The sequence below is a fragment of the Tarenaya hassleriana genome, unplaced genomic scaffold (genome assembly GCF_000463585.1).
Source record: "Tarenaya hassleriana unplaced genomic scaffold, ASM46358v1 Cleome46, whole genome shotgun sequence".
NCBI classification, from domain to species: Eukaryota; Viridiplantae; Streptophyta; class Magnoliopsida; order Brassicales; family Cleomaceae; genus Tarenaya; species Tarenaya hassleriana.
In genome coordinates this window covers 69662-89747 of record NW_010967304.1, presented here as the reverse complement: position 1 = coordinate 89747, position 20086 = coordinate 69662, and the positions used below count along the sequence as shown (strand labels likewise).

The 20086-nt window shown below is 39.8% G+C and overlaps 2 protein-coding genes across 5 annotated transcripts; one reads left to right on the top strand and one right to left on the bottom strand.

Moving 5' to 3' along the window:
• The first annotated feature begins 911 nt into the window (after nt 1-911).
• LOC104825432 lies at nt 912-1718 on the top strand. Its single transcript, XM_010557759.1, has 2 exons — nt 912-1078; nt 1388-1718. The coding sequence occupies exons 1-2, from the start codon at nt 912-914 to the stop codon at nt 1716-1718; spliced, it is 498 nt and encodes a 165-aa protein (XP_010556061.1).
• A 5610-nt stretch (nt 1719-7328) lies between these two features.
• On the bottom strand, nt 7329-16897 carry LOC104825418. Of its 4 annotated transcripts, none has more exons than XM_010557742.1 (2): nt 16292-16897; nt 7329-7434 (listed from the first exon to the last, which is right to left on the bottom strand). In XM_010557742.1, exons 1-2 carry the CDS (start codon nt 16617-16619, stop codon nt 7415-7417), a joined length of 348 nt encoding a protein of 115 aa, XP_010556044.1. In that variant the 5' UTR covers nt 16620-16897; the 3' UTR covers nt 7329-7414. The 4 variants fall into 4 exon arrangements, with proteins under 4 accessions (XP_010556044.1, XP_010556043.1, XP_010556041.1 ...); XM_010557741.2 differs by lacking the exon at nt 7329-7434 and adding an exon at nt 13034-13191; XM_010557739.1 differs by lacking the exon at nt 7329-7434 and adding an exon at nt 15658-16081.
• Nucleotides 16898-20086: the final 3189 nt, after the last annotated feature.

Genomic DNA, 20086 nt, shown 5'->3' with positions numbered 1-20086 from the left:
TTCGTACCTGATACACGCCTTTATAGTCCTCCTGTTACGCAGGACGTTTGACGTAATCAAAGTACGCAATTCCTCATGTTGGATTCCGTAGATATCTCAGGTCTTAGGATCCAATCATGGAACCGTCATATGAGATTCAAGTCATGACGCTAGTCCATGTGACAATCTCATGCGGGTCAATCCAGTATTCAGTTCTCCAACGAATACCTATGATTGTGATCGTATCCAAATACCTATGATCATATATATGATCATCAATCACACATCATACTAGTCTTATTATGTCATCATTCCTGATACATACCTATGAAGAAGAAGAGGCTTGCTGAAGCTTCATCTTCAAATATCAACGTTATAGAAGTTAACGTTTTATCTTCTTCATCTTGGGTATTGGATACCGGATGTGCCTCACACATTTTTGGAAATGTGCAGGGTCTGCGAAGAAGTAGAACGTTGGCGAGAGGTGAAGTGAATCTGCGCGTTGGAAATAGAGCAAAGGTTGCTGCATTGTGTGTTGGCGACTATGATTTACTTTTATCGTCTAGACATGTTTTAGAATTGCGTAATTGTTACTTTGTATCTGCTATAAGTAGGAACGTCATTTCTATTTCTTGTCTTGACTTGGATGGTTTTGGTTTTCGATTAAGAATAAGATTCTTTCGATATATAGAGACAATGTTTTATATGGTTTATTTAACGGTCTTTATGTGTTGAGCAATGAACCATCTAATCTGATCTATAACATCGATACGAGGGGTTACAAGGAGAACTACTTAAACCCAACCTACCTTTGGCATTGTCGTCTTGGCCATATAAGCGAGAAACGCATCGCCAAACTCCATTCAGATGGTGTTTTGGATCCATTTGATTATGAATCAATGGAGGCATGCGAATCTTGCTTATTAGGTAAGATGACAAAGAGTCCTTTTACCGGAAAGGGACAACGTGCGGATGAACTCCTTAGTCTAATACATAGCGATGTATGCGGACCAATGAATACACCAGCCAGAGGAGGTTATTCTTACTTCGTTACTTTTACCGACGATTACAGTCGTTACGGTTATGTCTACTTAATGAGGTATAAATCTGAAACGTTTGAATTGTTCAAGACGTTCAGAAACGAAGTAGAGAATCAACTTGGCAAGAGTGTTAAGACACTCCGATCTGATCGTGGTGGTGAATACATGAGCCAAGAGTTCACTGACTATCTTAGAGATTGTGGAATCGTTTCACAATTGACTCCTCCCGGAACACCTCAGTGGAACGGTGTTTCTGAGCGGAGGAACCGAACCCTATTAGATATGGTTCACTCTATGATGAGTTAGATTGATCTTCCAATATCCTTTTGGGGATACGCTCTTGAGACTACTGATTATATACTGAACAGAAGTCCTTCGAAATCGGTTCAGAAGACATCATATGAGTTATGGGTTGGGAAGAGTCTCAAGATGTCTTATCTCAGGATTTGGGGTTGCGACATTTACGTGAAACGCCAACTTTCCGACAAGTTAGGACCCAAATCTGAGAGATGTTTGTTTGTTGGTTATCCCAAGGAAACGAGGGGATACTACTTCTACAACCCCACTGAGAACAAAGTGTTTGTTGCTCGAGATAGGACTTTCTTGAATGAGAATTCGTTTCCAAGAAAACTAGTGGGAGTAAGATTGATCTTGGAGAAATCCAAGAGCCACAAACTGAAGCTGGACCTAGCGAAATAGTTGAAACGGTTCAACCTATCTCGCAACACGTTGTGACTTTGCCTGTCGTTGATGAACCTCAGATACTCATTACGACTATGAGATATGGGAAATGGATGTCAAGACCACATTCCTTAACGGGAATCTGCTTGAGGATGTGTACATGACACAACCCGAGAGTTTTGAAGATCCTGAGCATCCAAGGAAGGTGTGTAAGCTTCAGAGATCCATTTATAGACTGAAGCAGGCTTCAAGAAGCTGGAACCTGCTTTTTGATGAGACAGTTACAGAGTTTGACTTCTTACAAAACGAGGACGAACCATGCGTTTATCAGAAGGCCAGTGGGAGCGCAATTGTGTTTTTGGTCTTATACATTAATGACATCTTGCTCATCGGAAACGATATTCCTACTTGACAAGACGTTAAGTCTTGGCTAGGAAAACGTTTTGCGATGAAAGACTTAGACAAGGCTGCCTATATCCTAGACTCAAGATCTATAGAGATAGATCGAGAAAGCTAATTGTCTAAGTCAGAGTACTTACGTGAACAAGGTGCTAAAACGGTTTAGCATGCAAGAATCCAAGAAAGGATCCTTGCCGATGAGACATGGTTTAGTTATGAGCAAGAATCAGTGTCCAAAGACTATTGATGAGCGAGAACGCATGGATAGAATTCCATACGCTTCGACGATAGGATCTATCATGTAGCCGTGCAATGTACTCGGCTAGATGTATCGTTAGCATTGAGTCTAACGAGTAGATACCAGTCTGATCCAGGTGAGCCATACTGGATAGCCGTAAAGAACATCCTGAAATACATGAGAAGGACTAAGGATGCGTTCTTGGTTTACGATGGATGTGAAAATGAACTCATTGTAAATGGTTACACCGATGCTAATTTTCAGTCCGACGTGGATGGTTTTTGATTGCAATCAAGTTTTGTGTTCCTTCTGAACGGAGACGTATTTAGTTGGAAGAGTTCCAGACAGGCCACCGTTGCAGATTCCACTACAGAAGCTGAATATATTGCTACATTGGATACGACAAAGGAGGCTGTTTAGATCAAGAAATTCGTTGGAGACCTTGGCGTTGTTCCTAGCATTGCAAACCCCATTACATTGTACTGTGACAACAATGGTGTGATTGCGCAAGCCAAGGAACCAAGATCACACCAGAGATCCAAACACGTACTCAGACGGTTTCATCTTATCAGAGAAATCGTAGACAGAGGAGATGTGGTTATATGCAGAGTATCGACAGATGACACCATCGCTGACCCGTTGACGAAAGCCTCTCCCTTCGTCGAAACATGAGTGTCATGTTAGGTCGATGGGGATTAGACATTTAGTTGATTATGATTAGAGCATTTGGAGATTGTGATGTTTTATGCTCTAGACATGATTATTCGCACGAACACTTTATTTATTGTACTTGGATTCATTGTGATGAATGGAAGTATGTTTTTCTTTTGATTATTATTCAAATTGCATGTTATTGTTTAATAATGCTATCCACGTATTATTATTGTAATAATACTAAATTTCCTAGTCTGTCGTTAATGTGAGAACATCAACGAACAAAGACTAGTATGATGCATGATGGATGATCATAGTGTATTAGATACGGATCATGATCATAGTGTTCATTTGTGAATGAATAGACGCATGAGATTGTCACATGGACTTGACGTCATGACTTGAATCTCATGTAATACTCCGCTTTGAGTCTTAATACCTGAGGTCTCTATATGTATCCGACGTGAGGAGTGATACTCTTTGACACAGTCAAACGGCGGAATTGTAAAATGACGACTATAACGGCTGTAGTTGGGAATGTTATGAATCATGTGGAGGGTAGTAGAGAGCCGAGATGGGATTTTATCCCTCTCTTATGTGAAGAGAGAGAGATATCGTTGGGTCCCTCGAGTGAGTTGAGCTGAAACGCGCGCAAACAGATGAAGAGTCATCTAAAAACGTGATGAGATGACTTGTTCCATTCTCTGTTTTGACTTATGATATCGTGTGACAAAAAGGACACAAGTGTTGAATGTTACTTGGCTCGTTAGATCACACTAACCTAGTCTGACAAGGGAGTCATAGTGTCTTGCTAGAGATCACCTATGATTATTAGTCCGAAATAGTCTCGGAACTATGTCTGCGTTGGACGGGCCTACAGGGTCACACACGTAGGGCTATTACTGTTTTCTGGAGCGTGCTTGGGAAGGTCTATTGTGATAGACTGAAACTCGATCATGAGTAGAGCAAGTGGGAGATTGATGGATATGGTTAGAGGTGTCAAAACGAGCCCGGCTCGCGAGCTGGCTCGTGGCTCGCTGGAAAACGAGCGATCTGAGCCGTAATTTTTTCAGCTCGTTAAAAAACGAGCCTAACGAGCCAGAGCTCATTGAACATGTGTTCAATGAGCCTGGCTCGACGAGCTGGCGAGCTCCTCAACGAGCTGGTATTTTTTTTAAAAAATAAATTAAATTTATATAAAAAAACTCTAATATAATTTTATATTAAATTTTTTTATATCATTTATATGATATTATAAATATACTAATTATTATGATAGTGATAATTGAAAATATTAAATGATATTGGTGTTTTATTAAATTTTTATGTATTTATTTAAATTTATAATTATATTTAAAATAAATATAAATAAAAAATATTATATATCTCTGGCTCAACGAGCCGGCTCGTTTAGATCGGAAAACTGGCGAGCGATCGGAGCCGAGGTTTTTCTGACTCGTTAGAAAACGAGCCTAACGAGCTGAGCCCAAAACGATCCGAGCCAAATAAGCTGAGCCCAAAATGATCCGAGCTGGCTCGTTTGACACCCCTAGATATGGTGCTCTGGCCACGATCAATTTGCGAAACTGATTAGAAATCCATTAGATGGGTTTAGGTCGCCCAATGGGCCCATATGTTTATTAATGAGGTTAATGGGTTTGTTTTCTCTTACTAGTTAAGTGAAGGTCCATTAGACCCATTTGGTTTAATGAAACCCTAATCCTTTTATAATTATGTTTAGGAAACATAATTTAGGGTTAAGAAAATAAGAAGAGATTTTTCTCTCCCTATCTCTCTCTTGGCCGTCGTACTCTCTCTCTATCGGGATTGTCTCAGTTTTTCGTTCTCGGCCTCTAGATCGTGTTCTAGCAGACGCAAACCCGTGAGTGTAGACTAGCTATAGAGAACGTTGGATTTTAGCGTTTGTGACAGGTCTCTAGATCGAAACAGGTTGGTATATCGATACCTTTATCATTATATGCAAGATCTGTTGTTTGGGTTTCGTTTAATCTATTCCGCTACCAGAAACCCAAAGTTGGAATACTAGAAACCGTTATGAACGCATGTTTAGGGATCTCCAAAACCCCAACATAGACATCTCTCAAAGCCTTGTTTGAGAAAGTATCCATCGATTTTTCTATACCTTGCTCTTCGGGCTTGCTTCAAACCGTACAAAGCTTTTCTTAGCTTCAATACGTGATCTTCTTTGCCTTCTACTTCAAATCTTTGAGGTTGCTCCACAAATACTTCCTCCTCAAGTTCACCATTCAGAAATGTGGACTTCACATCCATGTGATGTAACGTCCACCTCCTTTGTGTTGCAATCGCAAGTATGAGACTGATGGTATCGTACCTTGACACATGAGCAAATGTCTCTGTGTAATCTTCACCATACTTCTGACTGAACACTCTTGCAACCAGCCTTGCCTTGTGCCTTTGTATGGATCCATCTGTAGCAGTCTTGAGTTTGTAGATCCAGTTCACAGTGATAACCTTCTTTTTCTCGGGTCTTTCCACCAACTCCCAAGTATTATTCTTCTCAATCATGTTGATTTCTTCTTCCATCGCTTTTCTCCATTCTGGATAACTTTCAGCCTCTTCAAAGCTTGTTGGTTCTACATAACACATGAAACATGTTTCCATCATGTCTGCAGAATAGTCCAACACTCTTGGAGCGACTTCAAGTATCTCCTTCATAGACCTCATCTTCGGATTTCTAGGTTCTGGTGAACTCCCTTGTGGAGTGTCTTCTCCAGTATTGGTGGATGTAGAACCACTTGGTTCTCCACTTGAATCCTTATAGAAATCTGGTGCAGGAACTGCAATACCTTTTCCTTTCTCTATGCTTTTCCTCCAATCCCATGTTTGACTTTCATCAAATGTGATATCTCTTGCAATTGCAACTCTTTGCTTCTTTGGCAAGTAAACTCTGTAGCCTTTGCTTTTACTACTGTACCCAATGAGTATGCCTTTCTCCACTTTGTCTTCCAGTTTTGTTCGCCTTTCATCTAGTACATGGACATAACACAGACACCCAAAAACTTTTAAGTGATTTAGTGAGGGTTTATGTCATGTCCATGCCTCAATTTGGGTTGTATTCTCCAATGCCGCCGAATGTAGTCTGTTTTGCAGGTATACTACAGTGTATACCGCCTTCGCCCAGAACCTGCTTCCTTCAACATCGCTTGTGCCATCTCCATAACTCTTCGGTTCTTCTTTCACTTACTCCATTTTGTTGTGGAGAGTATGCCACCGGGAGCTGTCTCTAGATACCCTGACTTTCGCAGAATCTTGCAAACTCTTGCGATGTGTACTCTCTTCCTCGATCTGATCTGAGTGTCTTGATTTTTTTTTTTCAGCTTGGTTCTCTACCATAGCCTTAAACTTATTGAACACCCCAAATGTTTCTGACTTGTTTTTCAGAAAGTATATCCACATCATTCTTGAGTAATCATCGATGAAGAGTAAGAAATACCTGCTTCCATCAAGCGAAGGTATTTGCATCGGGCCGCATATATCTGAGTGCACTAGCTCCAACTTCTTCTGAGCTCTTGATGAAGATGATGGAAACACGAGTCTTGATTGTTTCCCTAATTGGCATGCTTCACACACCTCATTGTAGTTGCCAAATTTAGGGATTCCCTTCGCCATATTCTTCTGTAGTAACTTTTGCATGTATGAGTTACTACTATGCCCGAGCCTTCGGTGCCACAATTGAGCTATCAAATCTTCTTTAGGTATATAGGTAGACTCGTCTGGTCTCACAAGTTGCATTGGGAAGCTCTTCCTCTGCATTTGTATTTCAGCAATTTTTCTCCCCATAGGATCACGAATCACACAACTACTTTCTTTGAAGTTGAGTTCGTACCCGCTTAGGAGCATTTGAGGAACACTGAGTAGGTTCTTGTCCAACTTCGGAACATAGAACACATCCTTTGATAACTCTTGCACCTTTTTTCGTGTTAACAATGATATCTCCGTTTTCTTCTGTCAAGATTACGACTTCATTCCCTACTCGGATAGGAATCTTGATATCTCGATCTATCTTCTTGAAGTACCGGATATCTTTGGACATGTGATTTGTGTATCCACTGTCGATTAGCCACATGTCTTCCCTTTGGGCGATCATAGCTTCATCTCGCGCCGTAAATAGTTATTCATTCATGTGACACCCGTATCTCGATTCCCGTAAACAGGATGCATCACATGGACTAAAACCATCAAAATAATACCAAGCAAAAATACGGAAATTTTAAAACTTTTATTTTATAAACATGCAGCGGAATAGTTTAATACAACCTTGAATTACCACACGTCCATTCTTAAAATACCACGCAAAGAAAAACATCGTTTTAAAAAATTAACACAAATCAAATCCGTACGTGATGCTGCCTCTCTCAAGTCTTCTCGTCGTCTAGATATGCTACACGTACTCCTCGTGATCTGAAAAAGATGAAACCACGAGGGCTAAGCACAACCGTTTAGTGAATAGCCCGGGTTGAACCCGGTAAACCCGTTCTCAGCGAGAACGGTGTTAAAACGATAAAACATAAAATATAATATTCAACATTAAACATATACTCATATCACATCAGAATATCATCATATTCATTCCCGTATGGCTTCACGCCATAGGGTTAGCCGTGAACCCTGGTCACATCTCATGACCAGGAGCGCCTCACACGCCCGTCACATCGCATGACGTTGGCCGTCGCATCGCACGACAATCAAGTAGGTATGACTTCGCACCATAGAGTCAGCCGTAAACCCTAGTCATATCTCATGATTAGGAGCGCCTCTCACGCCCGTCACATCTCATGACATTGGCCGTCGCTTCGTGCGACAATCAAATCCTGTATGGCTTCGCACCATAGGGTTAACCATAAACCCTAGTCACATCGCATGACTAGGAGTGCCTCTCACGCCCGTCACATCTCATGACATTGCCCATCGCTTCGCGCGACAATCAAATCCCGTATGGCTTCGCACCATAGGGTTAGCCATAAACCCTAGTCACATCGCATAACTAGGAGCGCCTCTCATGTCCATCACATCTCATGACGTTGGTCATCGCATCTCACGATCAACAAAACCGTATGGCATCGTACCATATGTATAGCCTACAGTCCTAGCCACATCGCATGGCTAGATGTGCCTCACACGCCCGTCATATCACATGACGTTGGTCATCGCATCTCGCGATCATCATGCGCTTCACGCGCTTGTCACTGCACTGGTAACGGCCGATGTCACCTCTCGTGACACATCAAAGTACAGTCACAATCACGCTCCCCTCGTATCGCACGAATGAGCTTCAATCATAGCATTGAACATGCATCATCATCCCCCGGCTATAATCACACGTATCACGATATTCGGTCTCACACCGTCTTACCGTTTCACGCCATGCAATGCTACCCAAAAATAAATCCACAACGATTCACTCGCAGTGTTATTTCTCACGTCTTACCACACGTATTCATTCAATTTGTTCATTTTTGTCTTCTCTTTCCTGTTACGTTTGGTCTGGTCTGGACCGGGATTTAGTCCGGTGGGCCGGCTCCGGTCCGTCCCCGAGAAATCGGTTGATCGGACCATTTTTTGGTCCAAAACAGGCCTGGTCTGACCCGAACCTCTTCTCCTTGGTCTGGCGGACTAAAAATATTTTCCGGACTTGGTCCGGAGCTGACTAGTTCCTGGTCAGGCGGACCGGAACTGGGCATTTCGTCCGGGCGTTTTCAGATTTCTGGTCCGACTTCGATTGCTCATAACTCACTCGTTTCTTAACCAAATTGCGCACCGTTGATTTCTAAATGTTCATTGGAATGTCCTTTTTCATATCCAAGAATAGATTATTTAAATCTCATATATACATGATGAAAAACGATTCGTAACGCCTGCACCTCGAAAAATCGCGATTCTGCAATTTCAGTTTTTCCACAGTTTTCGTTTGTTCATATCTCCTTCGTTTCTCAGCCAAATTGAGCGCCGTTTCTTTCTAAATTCTCATTGAAATGTTCTTTTTCAAATTCAATCAACGAATCATCGAGATAACACAATCATATCGATGAAAATGAGCTTACACAGACGCAACTCAAGCCACTCACCTGTTCTTGGATCATATTCATTTTGAATCTGATTTGGTCGAGCTTGGTTGATGTTTCTGTGTTCCTACGCCTTGAGATCTCCTCCTAGACTCTCAAGGGTTGTTCCTCAATGTCTTCCCGAGCTCCCTCTTCCTCGTCTCTTCTTTCTTTCCCTCTCTTTTCTTTCTCTGCCCATTTTCAGTCCGGAAATGGTTGATTTAATTTGTTTGAGAGGGTCTTTAGGGTAGATGAGAGAGTTTTAGGGTGATTGGATGAGTGTAGGAGATAGCTGGGGTATCCTTTTGTCGGTTTGGTGCGAATTAGGTGTGTTGTGGCCGCCCATGTGTGAGAAAATCGCGAACCAAAAATTTGCCGACAGTTTGTCTATCACTTGGTCTGGGGCTGACCAGATTTTGGTCCGGCTGACCAAGTCCGGACTACACTCATTTTCCTCTTGGTCCGTCCGTCCTGTCCAAGTCCGGCTGACTAAGTTGGTCCGGAGCTGACCAAGACTTGGTCCGGCTGACCAACTCAGTTTTTCCCTTTTTTATTTTTTTTTATTTTTTTCTTTCTCTGGTTCGTTCCTCCTCGTTTTGGTCCGACGATCCGACTCTGGTCCGGCTGACCAGTTTTTTTTTTGTTCGACCCTAACCAACGATGAATTTTAACATTCTTCTTCGCTTATTTTTCGATCTTTTTTTTTGACGTTTTCCGGCTTCGTACTCTTTTTCATTTTATTTTTCACTTCTATTCCCGAATTATTATACGCATTTATTTAATTATTTATTCTCGAAAATAATTAAATATTTACTTCGGGATCCGGGGTATTACAAATCCTTCCCCTTAAAAAGAATTCGTCCTCGAATTCAGAAATGCAAGACGTAATGAATACCGTTGTATTCCAAAACATTTGTCACTCCCTTGCCATTACGATAGGAGATTGTACGATGTTCAGTTGTACGAATGGTAGTATGTATGCTTCACCGTTTCGGGTTCCTAGGTTATGTCCGAGACCCCTTGACTCCTTCATATGACTTTGACGAATGACATTTTCTTGGTCTGTGGTTTCTTTATCTTATGGTCAATGGATTGCAGTGACACATCTCAAAATTTTGTAGCACGTGTGGGTCTAACCACCTTGTAGTTCGGTTACTTGAGAGGGATCAACTACATAATTACATAGTATCGACCCATAGAGTTGTCATGATACCTAAATCTGGCGATAGTCCTCGAGAGTATGTCACGATTCTCACTTTCGCCATTGTAGTGCATGACCCGATACATCATAGTTTTTGTTTTACCTTATGATCTTATTGGCCCATCTCCTATGATTGACATAAGATTTTTGTCGATCAGGGGCAGTTTTTCAGATTTGTGCGAATCTTCTTGATTACTTTTGTAGTTTTCGATATAGTTTTCGGGTCTAAAGGTTCGATCTCTGTTTAACATAGCGGAGTTTCGCTTGGTCTTCCTTTTGATGCTCCATACACTGACACTCAAATATTTTCATGGTGGTTGTTATTATACGTAAACTCACGTAACATCAAGTATCGGTCCCACATAACCACCCTACAATTGACACTCCAAGCTTGTCCTCTAGAGTCTGGATGATTTGTGTCGAGTGTCCGTCCATCTGGGGATGTTGTGTTATGTTCATATTGAACTTCGTCCCCAATACTTCTTGGATCATCTTCCATAGACGAATTGTAAGTTACGCGTCTCTATCTGAGGTGATCTCATTAGTATAATATTTTGCCAATTGCTATTACCGACATTATCCTGACATTTATCTGACTTGGACGGTTTTGGTTTAGTCGGTCCACGACTATTCAGATGATCCTCTTCTTCCTTGTAATGAGTGATAATCCTTTCAGAAAGTCTGCAGCGATTGACTCTCACTTCTATTTCTAGATTTTCAACAGTGATAGTCTACCCTGATATTTGTCGTTCACCCTTTTTTTTTTGGTAGACCGTTTGAACTTCTTGTTACAAACTTAGCCACATTCTTTTGATTGCTGACCCAGTCTGTCACTTGGCATATTTTTTTGATATACCCTACTTGTTCCGGGGTGTGGGTAGCTTTTGACGATGTGACTTCTCCAATGCCTCTTGCCTCATCTCGAGGTCATCAGGTATCTATACTTTTGTTTTCTAGTTACAGAGTCTTCTTCCTATCGAGATGATACCCTTTAGTTACAGTTTCCTTCCACGTGATCCATATACTTAGAGAATGAAAGATCCATGTTTTATCTTTACGTCACTCTTCCACTGGGTTGTTCAGGTGTTCTTCTTGACTTAAGGACAATTATCTCGGTGTTGCATTCAGTTCAGGGGCATTACCATACAACGATGTCACAACGTAAATGGCCGCTTAGGATCCTTTCCCCACTTGGTGTATCTACCACCACATTGGTCCTTCCTTGATGGTAGTTAATATCTAAGCCATAGTTGGCGATGATCTCTAACCATCTTCGTTATTTCAAATTCCAGTTCTTCTGGGAGGCCACGTAGGGAGGCTCTTATGATTGATGTTAGCATGATCGTCTCCCCATACGGGTATTACCTCCATACTTCTAAAGTATGAACTACAGTTGCAAGCTCCATGTCCTACATCGGATAGTTTTCTTCATGTTTCTTTAATTGTCTTGATGTATAGGCGATGAGGTGTCATTCCTATAACACGTAGCCTAGTCGTTGTTTGGACGCGTCCGTGTAACCCTCGTATATATTCCTGGTCATGATAAAATCAAGATCAGTGCTAATGTTGAATTCCGTTTCAACTGACTGAACTATTTTCGCATCAGTGGCCCATTCCAGTCCACTGTACATTTTCATTTAACTCAATCATGGGTCGCTGGTTGCAGCGAACCCTTCTGTGAATTGATGACAATTATAGTCTACATCTCCAAGAGGTTATGGACTTCCATTGCATAGATGAGTGACTTCAAATCTATGATACTTTCAGCTTTTAGTGAAATCCACTTGGGTTCCATGAGCCTAGACTGAGCGTCTTGCGTATACTAGATCATTGTATTCTTTATAAGTGTTTCCTTTGTGCGTTGATCTAGTGAGAACATCATTTCTAATGATGAACTCAACCAGGTAATTTATTATAGCATGGTTCACCATTTACATGAATACTCCAGGTGTATTTGTAAGTCTTGTCAACACTACCGCAAATTCAAAGTGGCCCTAACGAGACTTGATGTTTGTCCTTTGTACATTATTCGCCTTAATTGATGATGTCCGAACCATAAGTCAGTCTTGTGCGATCGTCGAGCTCTTAGTAGTTGATTCATCAATTCATTAATCCTTGGTAGTGTACACCGATTCGTGATGGTCTTCCAGTTTTCTTATTGGTGATGGTTTGATCAGAATTTCATCGTTTTCTTTTCTGATCACCTTTGGTCTTTTATGTTAATATGAAGGATTCCTTTGTAAATGCCCACTTGGATGGCAAGCGAGGTCAGGTCCTCCAACCTTCGTCCTATACGTCCCACTTGGTAGAGTTGGTGTATGTTCTTTTAGGTACTGTCCGATGGTCCCTTAAGGAATTCATGACTAATTCTCTAATTCTGATCCCTTGGTAAGACGTTCGACTTAATTTACGAAAATTATTATTTTTCAAGTTAAGGTATTATGGCGGTATTCCCAATGCGCCATGTTATTTTCACTAAGCCTTCGACGACTGCAGCTCACATCACTTGTACGGTTTTTATAAAACAATTTTTTTGTCCATTGGACGTGGTTTTCGAAAAACATTTTCAGTGTAAAAACCTTTAAGGTAATGAGTCGTTCTTTCCCATGGAACGAACGTTGCTCTGATACCAAAAGTTATGGCACCCGTATCCCGATTCCCATAAACAGGATGCGTCACATGGACTAAAACCATCAAAATAATACCAAACAAAAATACAGAAATTTAAAAACTTTTATTTTATAAACATGCAGCGGAATAGTTTAATACAACCTTGAATTACCACACGTCCAATCTTAAAATACAACGCAAAGGAAAACATCGTTTTCAAAAATTAACACAAATCAAATCCGTACGTGATGCTGCCTCTCTCAAGTCTTCTCGTCATCTAGATATGCTACACGTACTCCTCGTGATCTGAAAAAGATGAAACCACGAGGGCTAAGCACAACCGTTTAGTGAATAGCCCGGGTTGAACCCGGTAAACCCGTTCTCAGCGAGAACGGTGTTAAAACGATAAAACATAAAATATAATATTCAACATTAAACATATACTCATATCACATCAGAATATCATCATATTCATTCCTGTATGGCTTCACGACATAGGGTTAGCCGTGAACCCTGGTCACATCTTATGACCAAGAGCGTCTCACACACCCGTCACATCGCATGACGTTGGCCGTCGCATCGCACGACAATCAAGTAGGTATGGCTTCGCACCATAGAGTCAACAGTAAACCCTAGTCATATCTCATGACTAGGAGCGCCTCTCACGCCCGTCACATCTCATGACGTTGACCGTCGCTTCGCGCGACAATCAAATCCCGTATGGCTTTGCACCATAGGGTTAGCCATAAACCCTAGTCACATCGCATGATTAGGAGCGCTGCTCACGCCCGTCACATCTCATGACGTTGGGTATCACTTCGCGCGACAATCAAATCCCGTATGGCTTCGCACCATAGGGTTAGGCATAAACCCTAGTCACATCGCATAACTAGGAGCGCCTCTCACGTCCGTCACATCTCATGATGTTGGCCATCGCAACTCACGATCAACAAAACCGTATGGCATCGTACCATAGGTATAGCCTACAATCCTAGCCACATCGCATGGCTAGGTGCGCCTCGCACGCCCGTCATATCACATGATATTGGCCATCGCATCTCGCGATCATCATGCGCTTCACGCGCTTGTCACCGCACTGGTAACAGCCGATGTCACCTCTCGTGACACATCGGAGTACAATCACAATCACGCTCCCCTCGTATCGCACGAGTGAGCTTCAATCATAGCATTCAACATGCATCATCATCCCCCGGCTACAATCATACGTATCACGATATTCGGTCTCACACCATCTTACCGTTTCACGCCATGCAATGCTACCCAAAAATAAACCCACAACGATTCACTCGCAGTGTTATTTCTCACGTCTTACCACACGTATTCATTCAATTTGTTCATTTTTGTCTTCTCTTTCCTCTTAGGTTTGGTCTGATCCGGACCGGGATTTAGTCCGGCGGACCGGTTCGGTCCGTCCCCGAGAAATCGGTTGATCGGACCATTTTTTGGTCCAAAACAGGCTTGGTGCGCCGGACCAGTTTCTGGTCCGGGTCGGACTAGGCTTCCTCAGCCTCTTCTCCTTGGTCTGGTGGACTAAAAATATTTTCCGGACTTGGTCCGAAGCTGACCAGTTCCTGGTCCGGCAGACCGGAACTAGACAGTTCGTCTGTTCGCGTTTTCAGATTTCTGGTCCGACTTCGATTGCTCATAACTCACTCGTTTCTTAACCAAATCGCGCACGTTTGTTTCTAAATGTTCATTGGGATGTCCTTTTTCATATCCAAGCAATAGATTATTTAAATCTCATGTATACACGATGAAAAACGATTCGTAACGCCTGCACCTCGAAAAATCACGATTCTGCAATTTCAGTTTTTTCACAGTTTTCGTTTGTTCATATCTCCTTCGTTTCTCAGCCAAATTGAGCGCCATTTATTTCTAAATTCTCATTGAAATGTCCTCTTTCAAAATCAATCAACGTATCATCGAGATAACACAATCACATCGATGAAAATGAGCTTGCACAGACGCAACTCAAGCCACTCACCTGTTCTTGGATCAGATTCATTTTGAATCTGATTTGGTCGAGCTTGGTTGATGTTTCTGTGTTCCTACGCCTTGAGATCTCCTCCTAGACTCTCAAGGGTTGTTCCTCAATGTCTTCCCGAGCTCCCTCTTCCTCGTCTCTTCTTTCTTTCCCTCTCTTTTCTTTCTCTGCCCATTTTCAGTCCGAAAATGGTTGATTTAATTTGTTTGAGAGGGTCTTTAGGGTAGATGAGAGAGTTTTAGGGTGATTGGATGAGTGTAGGAGATAGTTGGGTATCCTTTTGTCGGTTTGGTGCGAATTAGGTGTGTTGTGGCCGCCCATGTGTGAGAAAATCGCGAACCAAAAATTTGTCGACAGTTTGTATATCACTTGGTCTGGGGCTGACCAGATTTTGGTCCGGCTGACCAAGTCCGGACTACACTCATTTTCCTCTTGGTCCGTCCGTCCTGTCCAAGTCCGGCTGACTGAGTTGGTCCGAAGCTGACCAAGACTTGGTCCGGCTGACCAACTCAGTTTTTCCCATTTTAATTTTTTTTTATTTTTTTCTTTTTCTGGTTCGTTCCTCCTCGTTTTGGTCCGACGATCTGACTCTGGTCCGACTCACCAGTTGTTTTTTTTTGTTCGACCCTAACCAACGATGAATTTTAACATTCTTCTTCGCTTATTTTTCGATCTTTTTTTTTTACGTTTTCCGGCTTCGTACTCTTTTTCATTTTATTTTTCACTTCTATTCCCGAATTATTATACGCATTTATTTAATTATTTATTCTTGAAAATAATTAAATATTTACTTCGAGATCCGGGGTATTACAATTCATGCCCTCCGTTTGTGTGACTTGAGCGTTGCGACTTTGGTTCATTCTACAGTCTCGAGCCAAATGTCTTGTCTTTCCATAGGTATAACATTCTTTCGACTTCTCACTTGTTGGTCTTGTTTGCCCTTCTTGATTTTGAAGTAGCACTCCTCCTCGGTGTGATTATCTTTCTTACAATAACCACATCATTTCTTCCCTTTCGGATTAGACTTCTAGAGACCTTTGTTACCTCCTTTGTGATTTTTCGATCGAGGTGGAAAAGCTCCTTCTGAATTTCCTTCTTCATCCGGTAGAAACTTTGATTCATGTGTGATCAAAGATCCAACCAGATCTGTGACATTTATGCTTCTCAAATCTTTCGTCTTCTCCATCAACGCTGCCAAAGTTGCGTATGACTTTGACATCGTTGTTAGGATATTCCTTATGATTTCGAAATTTTTCTTTTCTTCTCCCAATTATTCCATTTGATTTACGATATCCATCACTCTATCTGTATATGCTCTTATTCTTTCACCATCTTTCATTCTCAAAATTTCGAATTGAGTATGTAAAGATTATAATCGAACAAGTATGGCTCGTTCGTTACCTTGATATGCTTCTTGCAGCTTGCTCCACACCTCATTTGATGTCGTGGCCGTTATCACCTTTCGGAAGACGGAATCTGTGATGGAATGTTGTAGGAGTTGGAGGGCTGGCATATCCTTCATCTTGATCTTCCTCCATTTTGTGAGATCTGTCTCTTGATTTTTCGTCGGTGTTTCTGTGGTCTCCGATGTTTGTGGTGGAACACCTTTTTCAACGATGTCCCATAACTCTCTCAGCATCAACGTCGTCTTCATCCTCGTGGCCCATAACTCATAATTTTGGCCATCGAAAATAGAAACGGGTTGAATGTTTTGGATGTTTACCGCCATAGTGCTCTTCGTGCAAGTAGTGCTTCGTGGTGCGTCTTGTGCTTCAATCTAGTGCTCTTCCTTGTGCTTGTATTAGTATAGCATCGTCCCTTGAACCGTAATTAGCTCTGATACCATGTTACGAAGCTTGTATTATATTTTCATTCACAAGCTTCTTATCTTCTTTTCTTTAGTGCATAAAGAAAGAAAAACGAGAGAATATTGAAGATTCATAGCATTTATGCTTAGAACTTTATAAGGAAATATCAAAGAGAGAAAAGAGAGAGAAGTGTTTAGAGAGAAATGCTTAGGAATGTTTGATATGAAAACTCCATACAACACCCCCTATTTATACTGAAACTCCAAACCTACTACTCTCATCACAACCACACATTTTCATAACACCTCATCAATCAATCACACCTACCATATCCTTATTTTCTTCAATCTCACCTAACACACACACAAATTCAAACTTCTAACAACTCCTACATAAATATTATATCATCATGATGTAACCACTTGCATAATCATTACATAAGTGTGACGTAAGCGAATGAATCATCTTCTCAATACATTGTTACGCTAACACATCCATCTATCTCACCTGGGAACAACGATCGAGAGCTTTGAGCCTGAGACTAATCTTCGGGGATAACTTATTCCATCCAACAATCCATTTGGTCCTAACAATCTTGTCCAGACATGATCTTTATGGTCGAGCTTATATAATTAAACATTCAAGCTCAGATATGTATAAAACTAAACAAAATGAATAACAAAAAAATATATATACTTGGCCATATTCTTCAAAACCAAATAATCAAGAACGGGTGCATAACACAACTTGAACATTTGAAGATAAAAGACAACTTATGTATTTGTTTAAAACATAGAATCGATGTTAAAAGAAGACTCTGAAACAATAGTAATGATAGGAATATTGATAATATAAGATGTTATAAATTTAATTCAATACCATATCGTGTCGCATTGGTCATCCAAAACTCCAAGATATCTATATCTTTATACTAATCCAAAATTTATTTTAGTATGGTTGGATTTGCACTTATTTGATAGAATCGAAATAGGTCTAATCCGTGAAAAGTGCGATCAGCGGAAGGTTCTAAAAAACCTTAATGAAAAAATATATAGAATATTCTTGATTTATATAAAAATTAAATCATAATAAAATATACAGAAAATCCATGGTAAATTGATATTCAAAATAATATTACAATAAAATCAAGGTGATTTTATCATTAATGCAAGATACTTTCTCTACTAGTATAAATAGTACTCTTGGGTTAACTCATTTGATACACAGAACAAAATAGAGAAAAAATAAAGAGTATTCACATATCTACTTATATCTCGCTGTGAGCTCGTTTGGTTTTTGAAAAATTTTCTCCCGAACATGCAGTCGTTATATTCTAAAAATTTATCATGCTCAAATAACTTCGAAGTTTTAATTTTTTTACTTTTACGTATTTTTATTATATAATTAAAATTTATTTTTAAAAATTGAACGAAATTCGTAGTCCAGTATATATTTTCACATATAAAAGCAATGAGGCATAGTTGCTAAAAATACATTATGAGAAGACAGAACAAATAGTAGAACGTATAACCTAATAATATTATGACAAATTTAAGAATAATGTGACGCGATATACATGAACACTACCTCTCGAAGCTTCCGACCGACAAAGAGCATCTTCTGTTGGAAGAACAGTTGTAGCTTCGAAGGCGGAGTATATTACCACGTGTTAGAAAGTGTTGTTTGTATGTATCTCTTTCCCAACCTTTCCCCAATTTTGTGGAAAATAACAATTGGATAAGTATTTGGAAATGAAAAGGTAAAAAAAAATAATTAGAGCTTTCTTTAAAAATAAAAGAAAATTAGCAATTTTTTTTGTTATTTCCGTTGTTTTGGATTGAAAAAAAATACCATAGATGGAAGGATAATATTTTGGTTTTATTTTGCGTTTTACTATAATAATTAAATTATAATATATTGATTAGTTTTGGCCATCCAAATAACTCTCTTCATGATGACAATTATCATCATTACATTTTCGTGAGTTTGTTTTTCTCATTTTCATATTTTTCAGTGTATATTTATCTTTTTATTTTGACATCGTCTTTTTTTATTTCAAAAATAAATATATAATTTTAATTCAATATCTAGGATTAAAATTATTATATAGAGTTTTAAAATATATAGTTTAATATTTTATACAATGAATTAATAATTATAGTTACAAAATAGTATATTTTTTATTTAATACTTGATATATTTTTTATTTAATATTTGATATTTTTTAAAATATTTTGAATAAAATATGATAACTTATATAATTTATATAAAAGAGATAATCTGTATTTTTATTACAATCTGAATTAAAATAAAAATAGAAAATAGAATGACTTTTTAGTAAATAACATAATTGACGGTACTTTTGTATTTCTCCCAATTTTTCAAACTATTATTTTTTTTTTGTATGTTTACGAGTTTCTGATTTGTTTAGTTTGGATTAACTGGACGGTAAAACAATTTTTTTTACTACGTTATTGGAAAAAAAAATTAATTGAAATTGAATGTCCGATTGTGTAATTAAATGAGGGCAACTTCCAAATTACCCTCAATGTACTACAAGGACTTCTAATACTACCCTCCACTTGAAAAAAAAAATTCCAACTTCTAATTTACCCCTTTCATTCACAAATTACACAAATACCCTTTAGAGTAAATTAAAAAAAAAACTCTTTTTTTTTTAAGGTTTCTCTTTCTTCAAAAACGGTTTCTCTCTCCTCCTCTCGCCATTGTCGACTAAGCTGTCTCTCTCTACTGCATTTTCTCTCTCCTTCTCATTTTGCTATTTTGTCTTCAAAATTTGTCGAATTTGGACAAAATCACGGGCAAATCAAGGCGAAATCAGTGACGAAAGTGGAAATAGGTAAATTTGTGTCGAAATCTCAGTTTTTTCATACACATTGATGGTTGTTGCGGTTTTTTTCCTTCCAATTGTTGTGTTTTCTGTAGTTGTGTCGTTTGTAAACAAAGATCTATATCAGATCTGCATTTTGGATGCATTCCGAGCATCGTTCTGTGTCACGGGTCACACAGGTTAATTGTCATGAATGTCAACATGGTATATGGGTCACAATGATCACAATGTGCACAACACTTATATGGGTGATTATAAAAACATGACACAATGGTCACAATGTGCATCATACAAATAGATTAGGGGGTTATATGGTGAAGTGGTCACGCGGTCTCACTATTACAGGGTCACTTGGACACATGGTTCATGTCATTAGGAAAACCAGTCACATGGGTGACAATAGGAACAGAGTCACAATAGTCACAAGGTCATACGGTCACAAGGTCACAAGGTCACAATGTCACAAGGTCACAAGGTCACAAGGTCACAAGGTCACAAGGTCACAAGGTCACAAGGTCACAAGGTCACAAGGTCACA